The following is a 25,657-nucleotide window of genomic DNA, read 5'->3' on the forward strand; positions in this document are numbered from 1 at the left end:
ATAATGTTGCTTGCAATTTCACCGCAAATACAAAATCAGGCCTGATGTGATTATAGAACTTATGGTCCTATAGTAATGCTCCAACGACAATGAAGTAATGAACTTTTAGTCTTTAAGGTATCCCCATTATCCGCTTCGAGTGTAAATAGTTTCTTATCCACTTCAAGAGATTATTGGATAATCATTAGTATGATAAGTAAATGATACTTATTCATATAAAATATGTCAAAGGTATTTTTCGAGATAGACTAACTGATTTATAAAATTCCTTCAAGAAGATGCTCGATCTCCAGGTCGAGACAATACTTGGTTTCCCTAAATCTTTCATTTCAAGCTCCATCTTTAGGCATGAGTTAATATCATCAAACTCTTTATGCATTTCAATCGTATTTATATCATAAACATAAACTGAGGTAATAAATAAATAACTCTATGAGCAACTCTTAATGAGCACATAATGACACATATTATTTGCATATAATCATTCTTCATGAGGAAAAACACTCGGTCAACTATCAACTATTTAAGTCATATAAAGACCTTTGTAATTCAATACCATACATGTTACAATTTTTATTTTCTCTCATTTCAGAAATATTAAATCTATCAGAAACTTTATTCTAATAAATATTAGCGTCTAATGACCCATTAGTATGCAGTCATGACATTTATAAACTACATATCTAAATTTATTATTTATTGCCAATGATGTTGTAACACCCCCGACTTTCGGCCTATTTTAAAACATTTTAAGCTTACGAAATATAAATAAGTCTATCATTAATACCGAATAAAGCGGAAGCTAAACATAATAGTTGAGGGATATTATGCCACATCTAAGCTGAGAACTTAGATGCACAGGCTACTAAATAACTAATCACAATCCATAAACAACATTTGTATAACATCGTGGCTCACAGGCCGTCAAACTAAAGCTAATACTAACTAAGACTAGGGACCACGGCTCCATCTAGCGCGCTCTCGTACAACTAGTCTGTACCTGAAAAACATACGGTGTAGCAACCGTTAGCGAATAATGTTAAGTAACTCACTCCCACGCGTTGAGTACAATAATAAATATAGATATAAGAAAACCATTTTGAGACTTGGGAATACATAAATATAGTCCTAACAACTCTAGCTTTAAAATCAAAACATTGCCTCGTAGGAGGATACACTCATCAACATAACCAGACTCATGACATATCATTAGCATTGACACGATAAGACAACATTAAGATACAAGAATACAAACCATGACCACATGACACGTCTATGTTCCAACCTTATACCAAGTTCCAACCTTTACACCGCTCCATCCTTATATCAGTTCCAACTTTTACCTCCGAGACAACCTGTACACCAGTCCAACCTTATCCCTCCGGAGCAATGCTCCCCGCCTGCTTTTCCGCCTACTTGTCCGCCGATCTCAGCACATGCAGTGCCATAATCATAATTGCACCGCAGCGCAATAACATAAGCACACGCAGTGCCATAACATAGGTACCACAGCACCATAACATAAGCACACGCAGTGCCGTAACATAATTGCACCGCAGCGCAATAACATAAGCACACGCAGTGCCATAACATAGGTACCACAGCACAGTAATATAAGCACACGCAGTGCCATAACATAAGCACTCGCAGTGCATACCACCAATTTTAGCACGCAGCTCGTTACCGCCAGCTTTAATTCATCATCATGGACATCAACACAACATTCAAAACTCAACAATAGCTTCATCAAGGGATGATCAGGGAAGGGTACAACATACGTACAAACTCACAACGACAAGTGACATCAAGACAACCATACGACTCATAAGGAACATCATAGACCATACTTTGAACCAACGAGATACAGGTTTAGACGACATGCATAATTCAAGACTCACAAATCCTATTACGGTACTTAGGACATCGTTCTAGACTTAAAAACATCAAAGAAGACACTTCGGGACACGGGGATCGACCAAACGAAAGCCAACCGACCACCGCGCGCCGGGTACCAGCGGGTGGTACGGCGGGTGGACAACCACCCGCCGGAAAACGTTACTGTTCGAACGGGTGGAACGGCGGGTGGTCGTCCACCCGCCGGAAAACGTTACTGTTCCAGCGGGTGGAACGGCGGGTGGTCATCTACCCGCCGGCCGGCCGCCGGAAAACACCGCCCTTCCAGCGGGTGGTCAGGTGGGGGTTCATCCCCCGCCGACTACCCGCTGGAACAACACCCAATGGGAGTTTTCCCACTTCGGGAATTAATCAAACTTGCCCAATTTCAAGTCCAAACACATCAAAACTCACATCAACAATAATAGGGACTTGAATGCATAGAATAACCCAAAGAATAACATTATTGAACCCTAAGCACAAGCTCTAAACATGCATAAACACAAGAATATGCATATAATCACTCAAGAACATCAAGAACATCAAGAAATCGCAATATATCAAAGAAAATAGGTTTTGTAAAACATGGGTTACTTCCTTCGCTTAGCAAACCAAAAGCAAAGCCAACCTTAGGCTAGGCTCAACTTATAAGCCAATCTACCATAGGAACCTGTGAATCAAATCATACTTTGCTTATTTAACAAAACTAAATGACTAAAACTATCTTAACCTATGTGGGATTCAAACCCTAGCAAAACCCCTAATATTAAACACACCTTGTCATTAAGCTAATGTCTCCCTGTTAACTCTTATGGTCCGTTTGGTTCACGGAATAGACTGGGAATGGCATAGCATTCCCAGTAACAGACCTATTCTTCTGTTTGGTAACAATGTGTATTACTAGGAATACTGTTCCTAGTAATAGGCTATTACCTCAGATGAGGTAATAGCTAATACCAGGGCCCCCCCTGGTATTAACTTATTCCTAAGTCCTCAGGAATAGAATATTTTTTTTTTTCAATTTTAACCTTATCTTTCTCGCCGTTCTCTCCCTACGTATCATTCTATCCTTCCCGATTCCTTCATCATCATCATCGATTTCTTCATCGTCAACATCAAAATCAAACAAGTTTTCCAACCAGATCAAATTAAAGCATCATCAACATCAAAATCAAGCAAATCTTTCTGCGACATCAAAGGTAAATTTTCAGAATTTTATTTTTTACCAATTAAATATTTAATTATATATTTAATATATATATATATATATATATATATATATATATATATATATATATATATATATATACACTGCTGCGGCGAGCCGCAGCAGTAATTTATATATATATATATACACTGCTGCGACCTCGCCGCAGCAGCAGTAATATATATATATATATATATATATATATATATATATATATATATATATATATATATATATATATATATATATACACACACACACACTGCTGCGGCGCGGAGGGTTCCGCAGCCGCAGCAGTTTTGTTTAATGTTGTTTTTTTTTTTTTTTTTTATTATATTATTAATGTAATTATCACAAAATTTAGTTTATTGTTTATTGTTTATTGTTTATTATTTTTTTTTTTAGTTTAGTTTAGTTTATTGTTTATTGTTTTTTTTTTTTTTTTGCTGAAAAGTGTTATTGTTTATTTGGTTTTGTTTTTTGTCATAGCAATGTTATTGTTTATTTTTTTTTACCGTAATGTTATTATAATCTGTATAAGTTATTGTAAGTTTTAAATTAAATTTGCAGTTATGGCTCGATTGCGTTTAATAACTCGTACTGAAAGAATGAAAAGATGTGTAGCTGTATTGCGTGTATGGTTGGATATGTGTGCTTCTGTGAGTTTATTGTTTATCATGATGATGTCAACCTTGACAATTTTGTGTTCTAATAAAAAACGAGTGAAATCTTATATTATAAATACTTTAGGGTCTCGAGAATATATGTTACGAACTGTGTATTCGTGTGATGAAAAATGCATATCTCAACTTAGGATGAATCGACATGCTTTTGTGAAGTTGTGTGCAATGTTACAAACTATAGGAGGGTTAAGGCCAACAAGAAATATGCTTGTTGATGAGCAAGTAGCAATATTTTTACATATTATTGCTCATCACGTAAAAAATAGGATCATTCAAAATAATTTTCAAAGGTCGGGGGAAACTATTAGTCGATACTTTAATATAGTATCGAATGCTGTTTTGAAACTCCGAAATCATTTATTCAAAGATTCTGAACCAGTTCCAGCTACCTCTACAGATCATAGATGGAAATGGTTTAAGGTAGTTAAACATATCCCTACAGTTGAGTTATAAGTTTAATTACAATGTGAATATATATTTAATAATATTTGATATTATTTCTAGAATTGCCTAGGCGCTTTAGATGGAACTTTCATTAGAATACAAGTGTCACCGGAAGATAAACCTAGATATCGATCTCGCAAGGGTGAAATTGCAACAAATGTATTAGGTGTATGTACACCTAATATGCAATTTGTGTATGTTCTTCCGGGATGGGAAGGATCTGTAGCAGACAGTAGAGTTCTTCGGGATGCATTATCTAGAAGACATCCACTTAAGGTCCCTAATGGTAAGCATTATAATATTACATTCCAATTATCATGTAATATAATATGCATTCGTATTAAACTATAAACTTATGTTTCTAGGTTGTTACTACTTAGTTGACGGAGGATATGCTAATAGTGAGGGATTTTTGGCACCATTTAGAGGTCAAAGATACCACTTAAATGAATGGCGTCAAGGTCATCAACCGACAACTCCTCAAGAATTCTTTAATATGAAACATGCAGCTGCTCGTAATGTCATAGAACGCTGTTTTGGATTATTGAAAATGAGATGGGCTATACTTAGAAGCCCATCATTTTATCCTGTTAGAATACATAATAGAATTATACTTGCATGTTGTTTGCTGCATAATTTTATTAGAAATGAGATGGAATACTAATAAGCAATACAATGTCAGAGGTTGGTAAGAATCTGTCTGATGGTCTTCAATATGATCGTGATATGGATATGTTTCAGAAGCTTGAACGTGCATTAAAAGAGGTTGATGGTTTACAAATGATGAAATGGACCTTGTTTCGTTTAAGCTCACTGATCATCCTAATAAAGTAGCTTTCTTTCTCAGTCTTGATCCTGATCGAAGACTACAATGGATCAGAAGATTCCTTGCTATCAATTAATCATTTTATGAACATTGTAACTTGCATTGGATTGTTTTGAGTATTTTGTTAAAAATAACATATGTTATGCTTCTTTTGAATATTGTTAAATGTTCTTTACAAAAGTTTGTTATTTATATGACTATTTTGTTTTGAGTATTAATCACTTGATATGACGATGATGATGATGATATATAATAGTTGTTGTAATAATAATAATAATAATAATAATAATAATAATAATAATAATAATAATAATAATAATAATAATAATAATTGATGGTTTTTGGGTTTTCGGGCCCAAGGAGGTCCAACACAACCTTTCAGCTGGAGGATACACCTTTCACAAAAAGTCTAAATTTCAATGAAACCCGATGCTAATAATACTTTGTATTCCCTCTCCGGGTTCTCCCCCCCCCCCCCCCCCCCTCTTACAAGGGTGGAGGAGCCCTTTTATAGTGGCTCCTCCCTCACTGACTTAAAGGCCCATAATGGCCGACTTCAAGGCTGCTTTCAAGGTGCCGAGCCGTTGAGTGACGTTACTGGGTCTACCAACGGCTCTTTCTAGCTTGTAACCAGCGGACCGAGTCCGGCCTTTAATGCCTCAACGGTTCCTCGTCTTAACTTCTTCGGAGGCTCCCTCAACGGCTCTCTGCACTGAGTCTTTCTCTGGGTTGGGCCCGGACCGACTCCTCGTCTCCGGCCCATGCTCAGGTTGGGTCGTCCTTCATAGCCCTGGCCTGGGCCTTCCATTTGGGCCTGGGCCGACTCCTGGACTCGGCCCACTCACTCTCCAGGCCTGCCTCGTGTCAGCCCATCCTTCTCTCTGGTCTTTCCTCTTTGGGCCCTCTTTTCTTGGGCCGGTGTTCTCACCCCATCAACTAGTCCCTCACTTTTCCGCACCCGGTCCACCAACCTGGGTTTGGAAAAGTAGTAACCGTCTCCTTATCCGGCTCACCGCATCCACGCCTTGAATGACTCATGAATAGCCCAGATTATCCGCTATCTCCCGGATCTCGCGGGACCGTTCAAATCTGCTCGACTTGGCCTACCTCCTATAAATGTCCTTAGCTGCTCTTCACCTTACTCACTAACTCCTCATGGGTCGCTCACCATTGAAAGGGAAACGAATTGACTTCGGGTCGCCCTGGCGCCCGTTGCCCTCAAAACGGACTCGGCCCGAAAGGGAGCCCAAGAAGAAGGCTCCTCGTCCAGCCCCCCAAAGATCTCCTGTTGGCGCTGCCTCTTCGGCTCTTCGTCCGCCGACTCCTGCTCGACGTGAAGCCGCTCCGTCTTCTCGCCCTTCTCCCCCTCCGGCGACCGCTCGAGTGACTTCCCCGGGTGGAACCGTCGTTGATGTACCTGTCCCGGAGCAACTGACCTTCTGTATGACCTTCTCCATCCCTCTGGACGACCTGGATGGTCCAATTACGGGGCTGATGAACGAGGAAGATTACGTCCGCTACCAGGAGATGTACCCGGACGATGAAGAACTGATCGTGCCACCACTCATGCCGGCCTTCTGGGACTCGCTTTGCCCATCCCCTCCTGGACCATCGGGAGGGTTCTTCGGGAGCAACTCCTCTTCGCCGGGCGAGTGATCACGTAGGCCGGGGTTGGCCTTATATTCTAGGGGGGTAGTCTTCTAGGAGCATTTGCTTACTCTCGCTGTAATAAGCTCCATGTAACCTACACCTCCTCTTATTATAATAAAACACCCTTTGCACTCTGCTTCTTCTTTCGTGTTGTTAGTGCATTCGTCCGGCTGAATGGTTGAGGAGTCGGCCATCATGTCGAGTCCTCCCTTCGTTTGACACCTGTAAGGCATTCCGCCTCCTAGGGCGAGTCAGGCTTTTCAGTCTAGCGTGCGAATCTCCCCCTTCCCGAGCTAATTTGATGGGATTAATCTCTGACAGAGATTCGCACCGCCCATACGTCAGTTATGATTCCCTCCGTGATTTGCGCCTGGGTTATCGCCCCCTCGAGGCTCTATATAAGGGCTCTTGGTGGCTCTATGTTTCTCATCATTCCTCATTTCAAAACTTCAAGCCATGAGCTTCAGAGACGGTGATCGCCGCTGGTCTATTCGCAACAAGGAGCACGCCCGGCTGGAGGAGCTCCGGCAGAAAAGGGCGGCTGATAGAGGGCACCTGGTGGGCGACTCCAACTCTGACCCTATCGTGGTGCCTCCCGACATGCTTGACCCGATGATCGTAGAGCCGGATGACGCCGAGATGGAACCTGTGGTGGAGGACCCGGAACCGGAGGAGGACATAGAGTGGGAGGCTCCTCCGCTTTTTGGCATAGCTATGTCGCCGAGTGCTCTGGAAAGGCCCCTGCGGATGATAGTTGATGGGAAGCCCGGAGTGTATCTGGATGAACTGCCCGAGCCCGAGCCTGAGCCGAGTCCTTTGCCCTTCCGTCCCCACTACTTCCTGGAGGGTCCGCAGCCGGTGCGTCATGCGAAGGAGAAAGAAGCTAAGCCCTAGGCCCGTCTTTTCCTTGTAATGTGTGTGGCCGAGTCCCCGGCCTTGTACTCCCTGTTTCATGGAATAAAATCATGTTTTTATGTTCGACTCTTGGTTTCGCATGTCTTTTGGCCGACCCCCGGTTATCATGACCGGCTCTTAGAATTTGTCCGACTGATCCCCTTAGGCGAGGGACTCGCCGAATCCATCAGCCGACCTCGTGACCAGAAACTTGTCCGGGCCCTTCAGTTGGCCGGACCCAGCCGGGTCCTTTCTAGAAACTTCCAGCATGATCTTGGTGGGCCCCCATGGCTTCGGCCTTGATGGGCTTTCGGCTTAGCAGGCCGGGTCACAGCTATCCAGCCTCGGTCTAGGGTAGACGCGCCGCTTGCAGGCTAGCCCTAGACCTGAACCGTCGCCCCGTCTATCGAGGCATTAAATGCGGCGTCCTTTCGATGTCTTGTCGCCTCCGATTCCTCCACTGAGGAGGCGCCGCGTGGCGGCTTCCCGGGCTTCCCCTTTCCTTTAAATGGCTCCTCTCCTCTATTCTTCTTCTTCAAGTTTCCACCCAAGCTTCTTTGCTCTTTCATCGTCTTCCCAGCCTCAACTCAGATCTGTAAGTAATGTCTTCCTCCTCTTATTCTTCTTCCACCCGCCGTCAGTCTTTTGACAATCCGGCGGGGACCTCGCCGTCGTCCTCTTCTTCTTCCTCTGTTGTCCGCCGTCTGGAAATGCCGGCAGGCTTCCAGGCGGTGTCTTCTTCTTCTTTTCCAACCCCTTCTTCTTCTGGGGCGGCCACTCCGATGAGCCCAGCCCCGCTAAGCACGGTGGCGGCTCTGCCGGACGGCGTCGAACGGCCGCGAGGCAAATTCGACTCGATAGTCAGGCCGTCCGGTCTCCCGTCGAGTGCCACGGCAGCGGACCTTGATATGGCCCGTTTTTTGCTTGGCCCTTCGGCCCTGGTTGTCGCGGCGGAGGGTCGGCCCATCCATAACCCGCCGGAGGGTTTTGTGGGCATTCACCTGCATTCGGTCGCATTCGGCTTCCGAGTGCCTCCTCACCCATTTCTTTCACTTCTTTTCCGGCACTATAACCTGGTCCCGGGCCAGTTAGTGCCCAATTCGCACCGCCTTCTTACCAGCTTCATTAACCTCTCCCATTGGTGGCAGTGCGAGCTGGATCTAGACTTGTTCCGGTTCCTCTTTACCGTGAACAAAGTCGGCTCTCACTCGCCTGGCTTCGTTCAAGTCGCCGCCCGTCCGGGGCGGCAACTTTTCGAGGGGTTATCCGACTCGATCAAAGAGTGGAAGCCTCTTTACTTTTTCGTCCGACCCCGCTCTTCTTCCTTCTCTTTTCCGACCCTGTGGCCGGCGACTCTCTTCAAGCCTTGCTCTCGGCATGCCGTCTTTACGGAAGATGCTGTCCAGGGCGGCGAGTTCTTGAAGAGCCTGGGGCCGTACTCGGTCAAGTATTGGTCCCGGGTCCGGGCCATGGCCAAGCATGGCCTACTGCCGGAGGGCGCGGCCACCATTGGTAGCGTCTTTTTTACCCCGTTCTCAACTCACTCCTACTTCTTTATTTTTTATTTTAACTCGAAGCGCTCACAACTATGCGGTTTTCTTGCAGGTCCGTACGATTCTGACTCCTCCAGCTCCGACGAGGCCGTTGCACCGACTCCAGAGATGGCGGACAGGGCTGAAAAGATGAGGCGTCGCTTGACGCAGCGTTCCACCGGTGCCGCCGCCGCTTCTTCCTCTCAGCCGTCGCCGTTGATTCGGCCGGCTCCTCCATCCTCTCACAACGTGGTCGATCTCACGCCATCGCCCGTGGTGTCGCCCACTCGGCAGCCACCTCCTCCTTCGACTGAGAGCCCAAGCTCCAAGCGCCCTGCCGAGCACACGGAGGGGCCGACTCCGAAAAAGATCAAGCTGTGCCACGAGGTGGATGCCGATGCCCAAATCTGGATGGGCGCCACCTCGGTCCGCAAGTGGTGTGCCGACGTTCTCCTGCCTAATGACGTGGCGGCGACGCAAGCTTTGGGGGACGGGTATATCATCGAGGCCTCGCTTCGCCAATCTTACCGCGTAAGTGTCACTGACTCGGCTCCTATTCTCCGCTCTTTCTTTTCCTTGTCTGACTCGTGACAACTGCGCAGAACCTCACCTTTCAGATGGAGATGGGCAAGCGGCTCCAGAACTTTAGGACCGAGATGCGGTCCATGGTTCTCAAGCTGCGCCAAACAGAGGAGGCTTTCCTGGAAGAGCAGGCGAAGCACCTCAAGATGGTGGAGGTGCACAACTCCGAGCTGCTGAGGATTACCTGTCAATGGGAGGAGGAGAGGGATAAGGTGGCAACGATCGCCGCGACCTCCGTCGAAGATTACAAGAAGTCGGCGGCCTTCGAGGCGGATGTGAGAGCGGCGGTGGAGGTAGCCAAGGAGTGGCTGGCGACCCCAGAAGGCGACGAGTTCCTTCTGGATCTGGGCGAACGCGATTACCGCCTTGGTTTCCGCGAGGCGCAGACAGAGATCCACGCCACGTTGCTGGCTCGCGACTCCTCGTTCACTCCCGAGGGCTGGGGCCTCAAGCCGGTGTTGGATGTTGAAGGGCCGGCAGCGCCTGCTGATCCGTCGACTCTTCCCACGGCGACGCCCCCAGAGCTTATCGAGTCCTCTCCTCAGGCGGAGGACCCTTCTTCTGTTCCCCTAGCTGGACCAACGGCAGGGGCGCAAGTTGAAGGGGTCGACGTCGACACCCCATCCCCAGTAGCTTAGGGCTTTTTAAGATAGCCCTTTTTTTGTAAAGGCTGGCCTCCTTTTCGGCCTTATTTTAATGAAAAAAGCTCTCCCTTCTTTCGCACTTCGTTTTCGAATTCTTTTAATACTGACAAATCTCTAAGGCTTCGAGCCTTTCTCCCTTACCTCCTAATTCTCCCTTGCCGAGTCCTTCAATCGAGGCGACTCCCTGGGCTTTCTCTTGGAAACGACTAAGGGTCTAGGCCCTTGTTTCCTAACTCTTTCTCGCCGAGTCCCTCAGTCAAGGCGACTCTTTAGGCTTTTCCTTTCTCAGAAATGGTTTAGGGTCAGTGCCCCGTTGTTTCTATATATACTCGCCGAGTCCCTCAGTCGAAGCGACTCCTTCTGGCTTTTTCTCGGAAACGACTAAGGGTCTGGGCCCTTGTTTCCTAACTCTTTCTTGCCGAGTCCCTCAGTCGAGGCGACTCTTTAGGCTTTTCCTTTCTCAGAAACGGTTTAGGGTCAGTGCCCCGTTATTTCTATATATACTCGCCGAGTCCCTCAGTCGAGGCGACTCCTTCTGGCTTTTTCTCGGAAACGACTAAGGGTCTGGGCCCTTGTTTCCTAACTCTTTCTCACCGAGTCCCTCAGTCGAGGCGACTCTTTAGGCTTTTCATTTCTCAGAAACGGTTTAGGGTCAGTGCCCCGTTGTTTCTATATATACTCGGCGAGGCCCTCAGTCGAGGCGACTCCTTCTGGCTTTTTCTCGGAAACGACTAAGGGTCTGGGCCCTTGTTTCCTAACTCTTTCTCGCCGAGTCCCTCAATCGAGGCGACTCTTTAGGCTTTTTCTTTCTCAGAAACGGTTTAGGGTCAGTGCCCCGTTGTTTCTATATATACTCGCCGAGTCCCTCAGTCGAGGCGACTCCTTCTGGCTTTTTCTCGGAAACGACTAAGGGTCTGGGCCCTTGTTTCCTAACTCTTTCTCGCCGAGTCCCTCAGTTGAGGCGACTCTTTAGGCTTTTCCTTTCTCAGAAACGGTTTAGGGTCAGTGCCCCGTTGTTTCTATATATACTCGCCGAGTCCCTCAGTCGAGGCGACTCCTTCTGGCTTTTTCTCAGAAACGACTAAGGGTCTGGGCCCTTGTTTCCTAACTCTTTCTCGCCGAGTCCCTCAATCGAGGCGACTCTTTAGGCTTTTTCTTTCTCAGAAACGGTTTAGGGTCAGTGCCCCGTTGTTTCTATATATACTCGCCGAGTCCCTCAGTCGAGGCGACTCCTTCTGGCTTTTTCTCGGAAACGACTAAGGGTCTGGGCCCTTGTTTCCTAACTCTTTCTCGCCGAGTCCCTCAATCGAGGCGACTCTTTAGGCTTTTTCTTTCTCAGAAATGGTTTAGGGTCAGTGCCCCGTTGTTTCTATATATACTCGCCGAGTCCCTCAGTCGAGGCGACTCCTTCTGGCTTTTTCTCGGAAACGACTAAGGGTCTGGGCCCTTGTTTCCTAACTCTTTCTCGCCGAGTCCCTCAGTTGAGGCGACTCTTTAGGCTTTTCCTTTCTCAAAAACGGTTTAGGGTCAGTGCCCCGTTGTTTCTATATATACTCGCCGAGTCCCTGGGACGATTAGCTGTAACCCATGTGCTTTATTTAGATTTTTGGAATCCTCGAGCCCGTACTCGGCCTATCCTTTTCTACTGATAGAACCTTTTCAAATGAGTGACGTTCCATATGCGATCTATGGGCTTGCCTTTCATAGTCTCTAACTTGTAGGTTCCGGCTTGGACCACCGCTGCAATACGGTATGGCCCCTCCCACTTAACCGCAAACTTGCCTCCTTCGGTGGGCTGACTGGCTTGTCGATCGCGTAACACGAGGTCGCCAACCTGGAAGGTTCGCGGGCGAGTCCTACGGTCGCGATATCTTTTCACCGCCTGCTGGTACTCAACCGTCCATGCACTCGCGGCTTCCCTCCTTTCCTCTAGGAAATTTTTCTCGATCCGCAGATTCTCTTCGTTCGCTGCATCCGAGTAGGTGCGAACCCGGCGGGTGGGCTCGACCACTTCGACGGGAACCTTGGCCTCGAAGTCGTATGCGAGCGAGAACGGGCTCTCCCCCGTCGCTCGCCGCTGGGTAGTGCGATAAGCCCATAGGACTCGGTCAAGCTCGTCCGCCCAATTTCCTCGGATGTCTTCGAGCTTCTTCCGGATCCCATCGACCAACGTTCGATTCACATTCTCGACCTGCCCATTGGCTTGTGGGTACGTCACCGATACCTTGCTATGCTTGATATCGTGTCGGCGGCAGAAGTCAGCGAAGGCCTGGCAGTCAAACTGTCGCCCGTTGTCGCTGACGATGTGCTCGGGCAGGCCGAAGCGACAGATCACCTTTTTCCACAGAAAACGTCGACATTGGTACTCGGTGATGGTAGCCAATGGTTCTGTCTCGACCCATTTGGTGAAGTAGTCGATAGCCACGACGCAAAACTTCAGACCTCCCGGGGCGACGGGCAATGGTCCCAACAAGTCTATTCCCCACTTGGCGAAGGGGATGGCAGTGGTGACCGGTGTATAAAAGGTGGTCGGCCGGGTGTCTTTCCTGGCGAATGCTTGGCAAACGCCGCACTTGGACATCCATTCGATACAGTCTCGCATCATGGTCGGCCAGTAATACCCTTGAACGACTAACTTCCGGGTGAGCGTGTGGGCGCCCTGGTGCGCGGCACAAATGCCTCTATGAGCTTCGTCCATTATTTTCTCGGCCTCAGGTCTAAGCAGGCACTTTAGTAAGGGTCCTCCGAACGACTGTTTATATAGCTGCCCGTCGATGATCTGGAAGGAATGGGCTTTCCGCCGAACTCTAGCGGCGACTCCTTGGTCACTTGGTAACTCGCCCGTCTCCTTGAATCGCCGGATGTCTTCCATCCAAAACATCTCAGGGTTTTTCTCCCGATCCCATTCCTCGATATTTACTTGCTGGACTTCCAGTGGTGTCTCTTCAACACTCGGCCGATTTAACTCCTCCTTCTGGCAAATTTTTATCAGGTGGTCCGGTACCCCTTCCAGGGCAATTTTGGACAATATGTCGGCTTCCATGTTGTCCGCTCGGGATATGTACTCTATCTCGTAAGCCCCGAACTCTTTTAACATCTCAACTGCACGCTCTTTGTATAGTACCATCCTTGCATTCTTAGTTTCACACGTACCCGAGATCTGTCCGACTACCAGTCTGGAGTCAGTCTTGATTCGCAGCCGCTCGACTCCCAGGGCCTTGGCGAGTCGGAGGTCGTTTAATACTGCTTCATACTCGGCCTCGTTATTTTATGTCGAGAACAAGTATCTCAGAGCGTAATATAGCCGGAATCCTTCCGGAGTGATGAGCATGACACCGCCTCCACAGTGCTGTCGACTCGATGCTCCATCCGCGTGCATTTCCCACCACTCGCCCGAGCAGCTCTCCGGGGCGTGTTCCTTTTCTTCCTCACTTGCTGTACATTCGACCAGGAAGTCGGCCAAGGCTTGACCTTTAATGGAAGGCCGGGGTTGGTACTCAATCCCATACTGAGTCAACTCTACGGCCCATTTTACAAGTCGGCCGGAGGACAAGGGGTTTCTTAGCACGCTCCCGAGCGGCTGGTCTGTCAGAACTCGGACGGTATGGGCTTGGAAATAAGGTGCCAGCTTGCGCACGGTGACTACCAATGCATACACAATCTTTTCCAGAGCGGTGTACTGCGTCTCAGCGGCCTTCAGCGAGCGGCTTACGTAATAAACCGGGTGCTGGACTCGGTCCTCCTCTCGGACCAATACCGAACTCACCGCTTTGGCCGAGGCGGCGAGGTACAAGAATAAGGGCTCGCCCACCTGGGGGGTAGACAGCACTGGGGGCGTTGAAAGGTACTGTTTCAACTCCTCGAACGATTGTTGGCATTCGGCAGTCCAAGCGAATCCCTCCTTCTTCTTCATGGCTTCGAAGAAAGGCACGGTCTTATCTGCCGCTTTGCTCAGGAAGCGGCTAAAGGCGGCCAACCGACCAGTCAATCGTTGTAGGTCCTTGACGGTGGTAGGAGGCTGCATGTCGATGATGGCCTGTACTTTCTCCGGATTAGGCTCAATGCCTCGTTTGGTGACCATGTAGCCCAAGAATTTGCCACCTTGGACGGCGAACGCGCACTTTTTGGGGTTCAGCCGAAGGTTGTGTTTTATCATTACCTTGCAGCAGTCGCCCAGGTCCTCCGCATGCTTGTCCTCCTCCCGGCTCTTGACGAGCATATCGTCAACGTACGCGGCCATCGATTTCCCAAGCAGGTGTTGGAACAGCCGGGCGACCATTCGGGTGTACGTAGCCCCGGCATTTTTAAGTCCGAAGGGCATGACTCGGTAACAGTAAACTCCGTCCGGTGTCAGGAAGGCGGTCTTCTCCTCATCCGCCGGGTGCATAAATATTTGGTGGTACCCTCTGAGGCGTCCATGAAACTCAGTAGTGCCGACCCGGCCGTTTCGTCGACTAACTGGTCGATCCGAGGTAGGGGAAACGGGTCTTTCGGGCAAGCCTTATTAAGATCGGTGTAATCCACGCACATTCGCCACGCCGGGGGCTTGGGTACGAGGACCACATTTGCCAACCACTCTGGGTACTTAACCTCGCGGACGTGCCCGGCCGCTAGTAGCGTGCTAACTTCCTTCTTCACAAATTCCCTCCGGTCGTTGGCCAGGTATCGTTTCTTCTATACGACCGGTCGGTGCTCCGGATCCACGGCGAGTCGGTGTGATATAACCGACCGATCGACGCCGGGCATATCCTCCGGGCCCCAGGCGAAAACCAATCGATGTTCCTGGAGCACTCTCACGATTTCCCCCCTTAGTTTCTCAGGAAGACCGGCCCCAATTCTCACCCGCCTACTAGGCTGTGTGGGGTCAATCTCGACTTCCTCTAGCTCGACGGCCGGCTCAGGGCGAGGTATCACCGTTTTCTTAGGGGGCCTCTCGGTAATCTCGTGGACCTGCATCTCACGTTTGCCCATCCCTCTACATGCTTGTAAATAACAGTCGCGGGCGACCTTGCGATCGCAACGTACCGTTCCTATTCCGTTCGGCGTGCGAAACTTCAAGCACAGGTGTTCGATGGAGATTAGGGCTCCGAGGTCCTCCAAACCCGGACGGCAGAGTATGGCGTTATGTGAGCAGGCCAGATTTACCACGATAAACTTCATGCTTAACTTCTGTACATCCGGGTAACTGCCAATCTCCACGGGAAGGGTGATCGACCCTTCCGCCTCCACCGAGTCCCCGGTGAAGCCGGCGAGAGGGGTTTTGACAGGATTCAGCTGCTCTCGGGTTAGCCCCATTTTGGTGAAGGTTTCCAGGTATAGCACATTGACGCTACTCCCGGTGTCAACCAGGATTTGGCGAACAACTACACCATTGATGTCCATAGCGATGACCAACGCATCTCGATGCGGGGTCTCTCCGGCTGGCAGGTCCCTATCGGTGAACACGATGGGTTCTCGGCATACCTTTTTGGAGCTCTCTTCGCGACCGTAAACCGTCCCGACATACAATTGCCGAGCCCAGGCTTTTCTGGTGTTTGCCGAGTCGCCGCCCTTTGGTCCGCCGACTATCATGTTGATAACCGGCTTCTGGCGCCATTGGGCTTCGTCCTCTTCGGAAGCCGGCTGCTTACCTCGGCTGTTCTCTGCGTCGGCGGCAAGTCCCTCATCTCCTCGACTAGCCGACCTTCGCCTCCATTGATTAGGGGGCGGGGTCCCTTGCAGTCTCCTCACTTGTTACGCGGTCGTCGATCGGTGGAGGCGGAGGTGGGGCGACTGCTTGTATTTCGTGGACCGGCCGCTCCGGAACCGATCAATAGGCGTGGACGACGGGGCGGTCGTACGGTCGCCTAACTTCGGGTCGCCGGGCCACATCCAAACGCCTTTCCTTCGTCTCGGCCCGCGTCCTTTTCCCGCTGGCGGACCCGCCGACCTCGCGTTGTCGTTTATGCTTCATGGCCTGCTCCGTGTTGGCTCTCTTGTTGGCCATCTGGATAGCTTCCGCGTACGTTGCCGGGCGATTGTCCCTTAGGTCTCGGTACAGCTGGCCGGACCGCAAAGACTCGATGAAGAAAGTGAGTGCCGTTTGGTCCTCCACTTCCTCTATCGACTGGATCTCCTTTTGCCAGCGGGCTAAATAGGTTTTTAAGGACTCGCCCTCGTCCTGGTGGATGTCGCCTAAGTGCGTCAGGTCCTTCTGTGGCTTGATGTTGGCGGCGTAGTGGCTCATGAAGCGATCTGCCAGCTCCTCGAAACTGTGAATCGTCCCTGGGGGTTGCGCCACGAGCCACCTCTGCGCGGACCCCTTTAGCGTGGGTAAGAAGGCGCGGCACATGACCGGGTCCCGTACCCCTAAAACTTGCATCTTAGCTTGGTAGCTCAGTAGGTGTTCTCGCGGGTCGCCCGACCCGTCGAACGTGGCTTGCTCCGGGAACTTGAAGTCGCCCGGTATCTTGAAGGCCATGATCTCGGCCGAGAAGGGTAACGCGGTCAGCAGCGTTCGGCCAGGGGCCTTGGCTTTTCCTTCCACCTGTTCTTTTAGATTTCGTACTTCCTGGGCTAAATTTGCCACCTCGACCCTCTCTTGGGTGCGGTTTCCTGTCGATTCCGTGCTCTCGCCGACCTCTGACTCGACAGGTTGATCATGGTCGTGGGCGGGCTGCTCTAAGCGGCGAGCCACCGTCCGGGTTTTCCTTGCACGGTTACGCTCACGCGCGCTCTGTCGACCGTGAGTTTCTAACGGGGCGCGAGGGGGTTCTCTTCGTCCCAGCCGTTCTCTCGCCGACCGTCGTTCAACACCCGGACCCAACCGAGAATGAACGGACTGGACCGGTTGACTCTCAGCACGGCGGGTGGATTGTCGATTGTCTGGCCTTCGCGACGGTTGGGGGTCTCGTTGCGGTATCCGAGTAGCGGATTGCTCCCGTATTCCCCGGCTCGCCTCGGCGAAAGCACGTCCAATCGCTTGTAGCTGATCCGGGGTGAGCTGCACCGCGGCTGGTTGTGGATTTATCCGCGGAGTCGGCGGCGGTGTCGCGTCGTTTTCCCGGCTTCGGGCGTTTCTTCGATTCAACTGATCTCTTAGGTCGGCTCCTAGCCCATTATCGTGTTGACTCAACTGCTCTTGGCTTCCTGTCATGGTAAAGCTTTTCGATTTCTCGCAACTAGGGTTCTTCTCGACGTTCTCTCGGACTTGCTTTGCTCAGAAGGCACGCGACTCTTTGTTTCGATCGCCACAGACGGCGCCAGTGATGGTTTTTGGGTTTTCGGGCCCAAGGAGGTCCAACACAACCTTTCAGCTGGAGGATACACCTTTCACAAAAAGTCTAAATTTCAATGAAATGCGATGCTAATAATACTTTGTATTCCCTCTCCGGGTTCCCCCCCCCCCCCTCTTACAAGGGTGGAGGAGCCCTTTTATAGTGGCTCCTCCCTCACTGACTTAAAGGCCCATAATGGCCGACTTCAAGGCTGCTTTCAAGGTGCCGAGCCGTTGAGTGACGTTACGGGGTCTACCAACGGCTCTTTCTAGCTTGTAACCGGCGGACCGAGTCCGGCCTTTAATGCCTCAACGGTTCCTCGTCTTAACTTCTTCGGAGGCTCCCTCAACGGCTCTCTGCACTGAGTCTTTCTCTGGGTTGGGCCCGAACCGACTCCTCGTCTCCGGCCCATGCTCAGGTTGGGTCGTCCTTCATAGCCCTGGCCTGGGCCTTCCATTTGGGCCTGGGCCGACTCCTGGACTCGGCCCACGCACTCTCCAGGCCTGCCTCGTGTCAGCCCATCCTTCTCTCTGGTCTTTCCTCTTTGGGCCCTCTTTTCTTGGGCCGGGGTTCTCACCCCATCAATAATAATAATAATAATAATAATAATAATAATAATAATAATAATAATAATAATAATAATAATAATAATAATAATAATAATAATAATAGTTTTTGTACAAGGGCATTTATGTCTTTTAAACATATATTCTATTCCTATTCCTTAACCAACCAAACATTGGAATACAGTTCCCAATGTCTATTCCTTTAGCGAACCAAACAACAGAATACAATTCCTATTCTATTCCTTGCCTATTCTATTCCCTATGGAATAGCATTCCTATTCCCTCCAAATTCATTCCGTGAACCAAACGGCCCGTTAATCATCAATAATCTACTAACCAATCTAATTATCAACCAAAAAGATAATAAAGAAGCAGCTAACTTCGGTTAAGGCAAGATTTAAAACCAAGGTCCTCTCCTTACCACACCAAAGCCCTAACCATCACGCCACCTTAACTCAATAGTCCATAAACCATATTACTATCCTAATGATGGTCATTATCTCACCAGCATGCAGCATCATCATCTTCATCATGCCCAACATCACCAACATATTAACAGTATCCATACTTCATATTATCCCCATGCATGCTAATCATCACTACCCAATCCCAGACATCTTCAGCAACAACAACAATAACATCTTACCTTCATCACTGCCGAACACCGCCACCGTTTTGTTTCGCCGAAGAGGTCCGAGACTACCGCTGTCCATCGTCCGCCGCCGACGAGAGGAGTTGTTGCCACCAAGTGGAAGTCTCGCCGGAAAAACTTCGTCACCGCTTCCCTTCTGCCGTTCGCCCGTTCGTTGCTGCCGGAGAAAACGCCCACGTCTATTGACGCTAGAAGCTGCTTGCTGCCGGAGCTTCTACCGTTGGCCGAGAAGAAGAAACGGGAAGGGGGGGGTTTGGTTGCCGATGATCAAGAGAGGGCGAGAGACTGGAGGGAGAGAGGGCTAGAAGATACGAAGGAGGCTTGGTCTGGGTGTATGAAGAAGGATGTGAGGCTGCTGGTTGTCTACGTACATGCATATGTATATATGCTACCTAGGATCTATATATATATATATATATATATATATATATATATATATATATATATATACTTCCCATACAGTCAGCGGCATACACCATTAGAATGCATAAATGCACCATACGTGTTCAAGAATACACCAGAATGAAATGTCAAAAAATGCACTACACAAAAAATACACCACACATAATGATGTATTTTCGAACACTGTGTAGTGCATTTATGCATACCTAATGGTGTATGCCGCACTGATCGCACGGGAAGACCTATTTTTACAGGAACCTGACCATATATATATATATATATATATATATATATATATATATATATATATATATATATATATATATATATATATATATATATATATACTAGTTTTTTACGCGCACTGCGCGATTAGGATAATGCCCAATGTTTTTCTTAAATAAGTATTTAAAACATATCAAGGCAAGATTATATTGGAATTGTTCATGCATAGATAATTGAATGTTGAATTTGCATATTTAAATTGGTAATTCTAAGTTTACAAATGAAGATAATATAGTCAAGATTGATTATAATTGTCAATAAAATAATTGTATGCATATGATTGAAACCAAATACAGGACATAAGGGAGAACAAATAAAAATTAAAGCATAAAATATTAAATAGATACTAATATTGTTTGAGGAGATTTCGGCAGTAGGATTTGTGGTTAGAGTTCTATTAATATTTTAATATTAGAATTAGATTAATGTTGTAGTTATAATTCTATATTAGACTTTAATATTAGAATTAGACTAACGGTGAATTAACGGTACTTAATGGAAAAGTTAACAGATCGGATAATCATATAATTAAAGATAAATAAGAAAATATCAAGAAAAAATTAAAATCTGATCTGAACAATCTGAACTATTCATTTGATTTAATAATTTGACGGTCATTGTTTCTAACCAATGTTTATAATTAAATAAATATTTGAAAGTATATCAATGCAAGATTATATGTGAGAAATTCAACATAAGTAATTTAATGTCTAATTTGTTTATTTAAATATGTAATTCATAGTATATGAATACAATGTAATATAGGAGATTCATTATAATTGTTACTAAACTTTTTTTAAATAGTAACCAAGTATTTTTGTTGCAAAGGGTTCTAATATATTTAATGAATGCACATATATACAAGATCAATGAATGAATCAACGCTACCAGTCCTTTAGGTGTTTTGCTAAGTGTTCATTTAGTTCAACCATTATTGTTGAATAAATTATTATGGATAAAGAAATTTCTAATTTAAGGAATTTAGTTGTAGTAAAATTTAAATTTTTTAATTATAATGTAACCCAAATATATTGGACAATTGGAAAATATGATGTAACCCAAAGATCAAAATGCTAAAGAAAGTGTTTTGGTTATTTTTGAAGCAACAATTTATTCCAAACCACTGAAAATACAAACATTGCAATTTACAATATTTTCACTTAGAGTTTTTGAGAATGATTTCCCCAAAACACATCTATATTTTATTTTTTTTTTAAAAATATTATTAAAACAGTTATTATTATTATTATTATTATTATTATTATTATTATTATTATTATTATTATTATTATTATTATTATTATTATTATTATTATTATTATTATTATTATACCATAGGTCATTTTAAATGTTAATTTAAACATCTAATTTTTTTAAATATCTTTTTACCTACCGTTGATATAATTCGCTGGTCAAATCCGGTAATATAATCCGCTAATGCTAACCGCTAACTGCTGATTGTCAAACAAGGACATTGCCAGGTAGTTTCTCACCTCAATTTGTTGTGTGATTTGAATACTCTCTTTGTCAACAAATCACTCAAGTAGTTAATATGATTGGCTTTATTAATTTAAATTTTTTAAATTTTTTCATGGTATTAATAAAATACTTGGTAAATAAATATATAGCATTATTTTGTATTATAACTTTGATATTTAATTAAAAAATAGTGCACAAAAAAGATAATAGACAATGTAGTGAATATAATCAATTGATGAATTTGAATGTAAAGACTTTTTACATTGGAGAAAAATAAAGACAATATAACTAATGAAATTATTTCTCTTAATTTATTTATTGATAATGAATAAATTTTTTTTAATAAAAACATTGTAGGGACAATGTAGCGAATATAATCAATTGATGAATTTGAATTTTGAATGTAAAGAATTTTTATATTGGAGAAAAATAAAGACAATATAACCAATGAAATTATTTCTCCTATTTATTTATTGATAATGAATAATTTTTTTTTTTTTTTGAATAAAGACATTGTAGACACATAATTCTAAATTAAAGAAATGCATATGTATTATTTTTTGTTGTAGCTACTAAATTATTATTTATTTTAATTTAATAAGAGTAAAATAGAGTACTAATTATGCCAACTTTGATTAGGATGAAGTTCGAACCTAAGACCTTTCTTATTGAAATGAATGAGTAAGTTAACGGTGAACTAACAGAAATTAACGGAAAAGATAATATTTAACGGAAAAGTTAACGGATAATCATATTCATTAAGGATAAATTAGGAAATCTCAAGGAAAAATTAAAATATGATCGATCTGAGCCATTCATTTGATTAAAAAATTTGACCGCCATTTTTTCTACCCATTATAGGCCTAACTCTCTTGGGCTCTTATTAGTATATAGTAGATATAATCTAATTACGGTAGAATTTTCATCCTAGAGTATTGGGTTGGGTCAAATGGTTTGGCCTTATAATAATAAGTAGACTTTCGATAATTAATTTTATTTGGGCTAAATAATATTTATTGGGCATATAGAATATATATACATATATTGGGCTTAATATTTGGGTATTTAAAAATCATAGTTTATATAATAATTAACCAACGCCCATAGTAACATATTTAGGTTTATATTTATATATTTGTTAGCAAAATATTTTATTATAAGTAAATAGTTCTATTTGAAAAATATTTATATCTAATATAAATATTTAGGAAAATACAGGGTGTTACAGATGTTAAGTAGCAAAACTTTATGTCAACTATTGTGGGAGAGTGTAATTGATTAAAATAATTCTGGGTCTCTACGTAAACTATTGGGCTACAAATCTCGCTTTATATCACATTACCTCATTATTCTTATTTTTCTTTAATACAGACACCAATTTATAACCTACATGGTTAACATTCAATGGTATACGTGTTATAAAGAGAATACATTTATTGTAGCGAGCTAAGCTATGGCTTAACTGTTCCTTTATATATTAAATAGTCAAGGCACTTCTGGTGCCTAGCTTTTGATCCAGATTATCATATAACGAGATCAATTAAATACAATTGTGTTGTCGACAACTATAATCTTTTATGTAAATTTCTCTCATATTTATAAAAAGGTTCATGTCAATTTCTAAGTCAACTAGATTCTAGCCATTTATCAAATATATTTAGATCTAGTCATTTTACATCCCAGTATTATGATTATTTGGTGCACTTATAAATTTATTGGGGGTTTACGCCTTCTGGATGAATGTCTTAGAACATAATTCTTTAAGAGATTTCAACAGTAACAAAGTTCTTTTACTATATTTAACTTTCTGCGAATTTTTATCTTTTACACCGAAGGTCTCCTACTCTTCTGACGTCAAGGAGCATTGGTAGATATATTTGGTCCAATTTGAGGACGGTATATGAGATTGAGCCACTTTGTTATGATGATCAGTATGACCAATAGACATGTTTTGCAGATTATTTGCTAAAAGTTGCAAATTGATTATCTTCTAAACTTCTAGTTCAGTCTCACTAGTATGTGGATTTAAATACTAAATATCTTTTCATTTCATAAAATTTCTCGACATTCTATTAAATTTGGGCTCATATCGATCTGAGATGGATTATAGAACACAAGCTCAAGTTGAATTCGTGTTTACGGGATCTATTAAACATCGTAGGGATTGTAATCCAAATGAGTGCTGCTTCACAATTGAAATAAGCATATTAAAATTCTAATATGAGATTTCTCCCATTGATCCGTCCCTGTTTGGTATAGGGTGCTTCCTGAGATTATATTATTAAGTGAAATTGAATATGATGTAGCAGAAGAACTTGTGAAGAAATCTCCATCAATACACCGGAGTCCAACAATCGTTGTATTGTCAAGTTGCGTAAGCTGAAGGGGAGGTTTGATCATTTCGGAGATTAGCATCACCATTCTCAAAATAATCATTCACCGAGAATGAAGAGACATTTGTACTGATAACGTGTTGTAAATGAAGAGATGGAAGATGACGAGGATAAGAATGGTAGGAAGGTTTATCTTTTTAGTTCTAAACTTTGGTCCGACAAGATTAAACAATTTTAGGGTTAGGGTGAAAATATTTTAATTAGATAAGCTAGGTAGCTCAAACGGGTAAGTTCAATAGCCCTAGTCATTTAAGACTATTCTTGTGGTCTAGCAACACCAAGTTGCTCTCTAGTATGGAAGGTTGTGGGTTCAAGCCTCGGTGGAGGCGATAGCAGATACTGCATTATTGAAACTTATTTAGTTATTATATGTTAATTTGAAAAGATACTTTGTTGAAACTTATTTAGTTGTTACATGTTAATTTGAAAATGTCAAAAGTTTTAATTATTTATTATATGTTAACAAGTATTTTCACCCGTGCGATGCACGGAATAGAATTGTTGTAATATATTAAGAATATTTAAATCGATATATAATTATTTAAGAGTTAATTTCACCAGAGGTCGCTTATCTTTCCTGACAATTTCAAATTTAGTCTCAGACTATCGTTATTAATTATTACGTTTTATTCTATGTTATAATTCTTACGTTAATATTCTTACTATTATTATTAACACTTAATTACTTTTAGAAAATATTATTACCACATATATTATTATATTATTATTATTAGTTTCCTTTCAACTTCTGTTATTATATAATGGCCGTGAAGGACAATAATAATATAATCATAATTAAATATTCTTGTATTGTATTCCGTGTCTTTCAAAAAAAAAAAGTATTCCGTGAGTCACAATAATAATATAACAATAATTAAATATTTTGCTATTCTATATTCTTCTAGGATTTTTATTACCATCATTAATTATTCTCTAATTTACCATAATTAAATAATTTAACCAATTAGAAAGAAAGATTATTAAATAAAGCATGAGACAATTTTTTAATTAAAAACTTTAAAAATTCATTAATAAAACATAAGGTTCTCATAGTTTTTTCTTAGAAACTATTTAATGAAGCATTTGTTTTGAGAAATTGGTGGGTCAAACCGCCTACGGCAGTTTGCGGTGAATAGATCTCGAAAAAATACACGATTTTAAATTTTTTTTTTTTTGTAAAAAACGGACAACTGAATCAAAAGTTATGCATTGCCGAAGTTTTGACACTTTACAACTTTAAAAAAAAAAAAAAAAAAAAAAAAAAAATCAATCGCCGGTTCAGCCGGCTAGGCGGTCGCGGAGGAGGATTTTAACTCAGAATTATTGTACGAATGAAAAAGTAGAAATCAATATATTTTATTAGGAAGAGAGATTTTTTGGGAATTGGATTGTACGAATGGAAAAATAGAAATCAATATATTTTATTAGGAAGAGAGATTTTTTGGGAATTGGGCGGGAAGTTAAAGTTCAGGATTTTGTTTTTATATATAGTATAGATAGATTATAATATGAATTATATTACACTATTTTATAATATTAGAATAGAATTTTAACACAGAGTTATTGTACGAATGGAAAAGTAGAAATCAATATATTTTATTAGGAAGAGAGATTTTTTAAGAATTGGGCGGGAAGTTAAAGTTCAAGATTTTGTTTTTATATATAAGCCCTGTTTGGTAAAATGACTGTTAGCTGATTGTGTTAATTAGATGGTATAAATAGTTAATAACATTAGCTGATTGTAGAAAAGTGTTTGGTAAATTAGCTGTTAGCTGATAGCTGTTTGGTATAATTTCTTTTCTCAAAAAGCTAATTGAAAAAGTTGCTTGGAGTAGCTTTTTGAAGTTTAGCCTTTTGGAGTTTCAAAAAGCTAATTAACCAAACATTTATATTGATATTTTAACTAAATCAAACAATTAATAGTGGTCAAATAAGTCAAAATTGGCCTATAGGTCAATTTTTTATCAAACAGGGCCATAGTATAGATTATAATAATAATTGTATTACACTATTTTATAATATTATAATAATATTTTAATCCAGAATTATTGTACAAATGGAAAAGTACAAATAAATATATTTTATTAGGAAGAGAGATTTTTTAGGAATTGGGCGGGAAGTTAAAGTTCAGGATTTTGTTTTTATATATAGTATAGATATAGATTATAATAGGAATTATATTACATTATTTTATAATATTAGAATAGAATTTTAACCCAGAGTTATTGTACGAATAGAAAAGTAGAAATCAATATATTTTATTAGGAAG

General features: G+C 43.5%; 1 protein-coding gene across 1 annotated transcript; it reads left to right on the forward strand.

Annotated features, from left to right (window-relative positions):
• Nucleotides 1-4,347: 4,347 nt before the first annotated feature.
• On the forward strand, nt 4,348-5,061 carry LOC109185266. Its single transcript, XM_019335246.1, has 3 exons — nt 4,348-4,513; nt 4,593-4,816; nt 4,969-5,061. The coding sequence occupies exons 1-3, from the start codon at nt 4,411-4,413 to the stop codon at nt 5,059-5,061; spliced, it is 420 nt and encodes a 139-aa protein (XP_019190791.1). The 5' UTR covers nt 4,348-4,410.
• The last annotated feature ends 20,596 nt before the right edge of the window (nt 5,062-25,657 follow it).

This window comes from Ipomoea nil, unplaced genomic scaffold (genome assembly GCF_001879475.1).
Source record: "Ipomoea nil cultivar Tokyo-kokei standard unplaced genomic scaffold, Asagao_1.1 scaffold1317, whole genome shotgun sequence".
Lineage (NCBI taxonomy): Eukaryota > Viridiplantae > Streptophyta > Magnoliopsida > Solanales > Convolvulaceae > Ipomoea > Ipomoea nil.

Excerpts from the sequence above, each read along its gene's own strand:
- LOC109185266 (XM_019335246.1), top strand. The coding sequence starts at position 4,411 with ATGCAATTTGTGTATGTTCTTCCGGGATGGGAAGGATCTGTAGCAGAC. Across the intron at positions 4,514-4,592 it reads TCCACTTAAGGTCCCTAATG|GTTGTTACTACTTAGTTGAC; the intron begins GTAAGCATTATA and ends TTATGTTTCTAG. Across the intron at positions 4,817-4,968 it reads GAAGCCCATCATTTTATCCT|AAGCTTGAACGTGCATTAAA; the intron begins GTTAGAATACAT and ends GATATGTTTCAG.